Source organism: Impatiens glandulifera, unplaced genomic scaffold (assembly GCF_907164915.1).
Source record: "Impatiens glandulifera unplaced genomic scaffold, dImpGla2.1, whole genome shotgun sequence".
Classification (NCBI taxonomy): domain Eukaryota; kingdom Viridiplantae; phylum Streptophyta; class Magnoliopsida; order Ericales; family Balsaminaceae; genus Impatiens; species Impatiens glandulifera.
Genome location: NW_025918897.1, coordinates 2480 through 5648, shown reverse-complemented (window position 1 = coordinate 5648; position 3169 = coordinate 2480). Strand labels below are relative to the sequence as shown.

The window sequence follows — 3169 nt, the reverse complement described above, 5'->3', positions numbered from 1 at the left end:
ATGGATATAATAAGACTCGTCTAGGCTACTTTAATGGTAGTCTTTACATTTTTTCTTTTACTCGTAATATGGGGAAGAAGTGAACTCTAGATTTGAAACTAAATAAGTTAAGGAATCAAACTGTATCAATTATTTTAGAGATCGTTCTGCAATGTGAGAGTAAATGGATACTTGAGTCGAATTATGAGTTAACCCCCATAAATTTAAAATTAAAAATAAAATAAAAATACTATCATATTTTTACCGTAATATTTTTTTCACGGTTTTTTTTTTATTATTTGTGCAAATGCACCGAATAAATGTTAATTTTTTAAATAATTTCTATAAAATACGTATTTGCTTACGTAACAAATCCCATATCGTAGACGTCACTTACACTTAATTTCTTACACTTAATTTCATGGCTACTACCGACTGCCCCCCACGAAACATTAAATAGGACTAAATTAAATAAGGACTCAATTGGTTTATTCTAATTTTATCCAAAAATTCAACCATCATTTTATTCATCATTTTAATCATTTAATTACTTTTTTTATCTATTTAAATATAAAAAATATTCTTTATTTAATTATATAAAATTAATTTATCCTTTTAACCCTAAAAAATCAGTTTTTTAGAAATTTAATCAAATATAATTTTTAAAACAAAATTCAAGAAAAACCTAAATAACCAAAATCAAACAAGCCCTAATAGATAGAAAGAGAAACTCTAATTAATAATCCCAACTATTAGATATTTAGTTAGATCAATTATTTTCTCACATTTTCTCTCTCTCTCCTCCTTTCCATAAAAAAACTGACCACTCAAATTCTCCACCGGCGCCGCCATGGATCCGCCGTATTACACCGCCGGCGGCAACTCTTCCACCTCTAGAAAAGAACTTCAAGGTCCTCGTCCACCTCAGCTCAAAGTTAACAAAACTTCCCATACAATAAAAAAACCACCAGTCGGCCATCATCCACGTCATCCTCCAGTTCCACCGCCACGTCAACCTCAATATCCGCCGCCGAAACCGATAATAATCTTTTCGATCTCTCCTAAACCCATCCATACAACTGTCGGCGATTTCCCTGCTTTGGTTCAACGTCTAACCGGTCATTACTCCGGCGACTATTCTGCAGACGATGGCGGTGGAAACGTGTCTCCGGCGGCTAGATTGGCTTCGATTGAAGGGGCGAGTCCTAGGGAAAGAGATAGAGATAGGGGAAATGAAATTAGAGAGGAAGAGATGTATGAAGATTTGAGGAGTTTGATTGAAGGGTTTGATAGGGATCAGATTCGGGGGATACTTTCGCCGGTGCCGATGAGTTTGCCGCCGATTCCTGATGGGTTTTTCTCGCCGGTTTCTGAGATGCAAGATTTTTCGGTTTTTAATGATTTGAGTCCTTTTTATTATGGGAATATGTTGATTACAAGTCCTTCAACACTTTATTCACCTCCATTTGATGTATCAAGATTGTTTGACTAATAGAAACTTGTGTAGTATAGTTTTTAGGAGTTTGATGAGAGATCAAATATCAATTATCCATGTACCAGTTTTATTTTAGATCTGTTCTTTTTGTAACAAGTACCACTAATTTTTTTATCCTATAGAGTTTTTTTTTTATCAATATTTTTTAAAACAATATAGTAAGTGATAACAAAAACAAATGAAAAGAAAAATGTTGCAAGCAAAGACATCAAAATCTAATTAGCATTTGAAATATAGTATAGTTTGCACTTTGCATATTGTTTATACCATAAACATGTATGGAAAGTCTTGTTATAGGAAAAATTATATCGTTTTATTATACCGAAATCTTGATACGATAAAAGTAATAACCGTTTATACCAAAGTTGATGATAATCGTAATTTGGTATTACGATATCAATATTATGGGTGACAATTTAAGTAAGTTTTAGGTTCGCGGGATCGGGTTAGCAGGTTAACGAGTCTAACTATTATAATCTAAACCTTACTTGTTTAATAATTCGGGTCAAAAATTTATAACCTGAACTTAACCTGTTTATTTGTGTTTGACCTGAACCTGACTCGTTTAACTCGATTTACACAACTTAACTCGAACCAAACCCAATATAATTAAATCATATTTCTTTATTTTAAATTAAAATGACATCAATACAAAATAAAAATAAAGTTAAATCACAAATTCACTTATAAAAAATTTACAAAAGAAAATGAGTGAGTGAATAAGAAAATATACACAAACTCAACAAAAAGAAACATATAAACGGGTTATCGGGTCTATTTTGGGTCATGTCGGGTCGATCCGATTTTGACATGTTTATTAATCAGGTTAAACAGGTCGACCTAATTTTGACCTGAACAAAAAAATACATAGCTCTAACCTGATTTTTTCGTGTTCGATCCGAGTCGTGTTTTCGTATCGTGTCCAAAATTGTCAGCCATAATCAATATTATACCGTTATATATAATATTAAAGTTTAGTTATATTTTACTTTAATTTTTAAAAATTAGATTTTCTAATTAAATTAATATAAATCTATTAAAAGTTAGTGAATATATAGAGAGAGTTTTTATATTAGTTCAGATTTTTTTTACTAAAATGGTTGATTTGGGTGAAAAGTTCAAAGTATTTATATAATTTTTAAAATTGAAATTAAAAAGTTACTTAATTATTTATATTTATATATATATTTAATTAATTTATAAATATTATTTGGTGGTATATAATAGTATATCCAAAATTTAAAAATCTCATATAATTATATAATCGTTAATTTGGGTATAAATACCCTACCATACCATTTTTAGTATACCAAAAAATCGATATTTACGGAATGAAATTTTCAATATATCGAAAATGAGAAATGATAGAGATGAAATTTGGGTGAAGGATGAGAAAAAAAAAAATAACGTGATACAATTTGATTAGTTGAAAAAATTATAAAAATATTTTTCACTCCTCATAATTTTTTTTTCTTAGTCAATAACATTATGCCACATTATTCCTTCTCCCAATTTTCCACATATCACACCTCATTCAAAATATCGAATAATTTACTCACCCTAGTTAAGTTTGCATTTTACAAAAAAAAATAAAAAAATAAATAAAAATAAAAATACCTTAACTTGCACTGGTTTCTTATTTTTAACATATTTTTAGAGAAATATGAGATATTTTGTATTTTAATGTTAAAATTA

The 3169-nt window shown here is 29.2% G+C and overlaps 1 protein-coding gene across 1 annotated transcript; it reads left to right on the top strand.

Moving 5' to 3' along the window:
- Positions 1-776: 776 nt before the first annotated feature.
- On the top strand, positions 777-1606 carry LOC124917193 (protein MKS1-like). The gene has a single exon (XM_047457676.1). The coding sequence runs from the start codon at positions 830-832 to the stop codon at positions 1469-1471; it is 642 nt and encodes a 213-aa protein (XP_047313632.1). The 5' UTR covers positions 777-829; the 3' UTR covers positions 1472-1606.
- The last annotated feature ends 1563 nt before the right edge of the window (positions 1607-3169 follow it).

Excerpts from the sequence above, each read along its gene's own strand:
- LOC124917193 (XM_047457676.1), top strand. The coding sequence starts at position 830 with ATGGATCCGCCGTATTACACCGCCGGCGGCAACTCTTCCACCTCTAGA.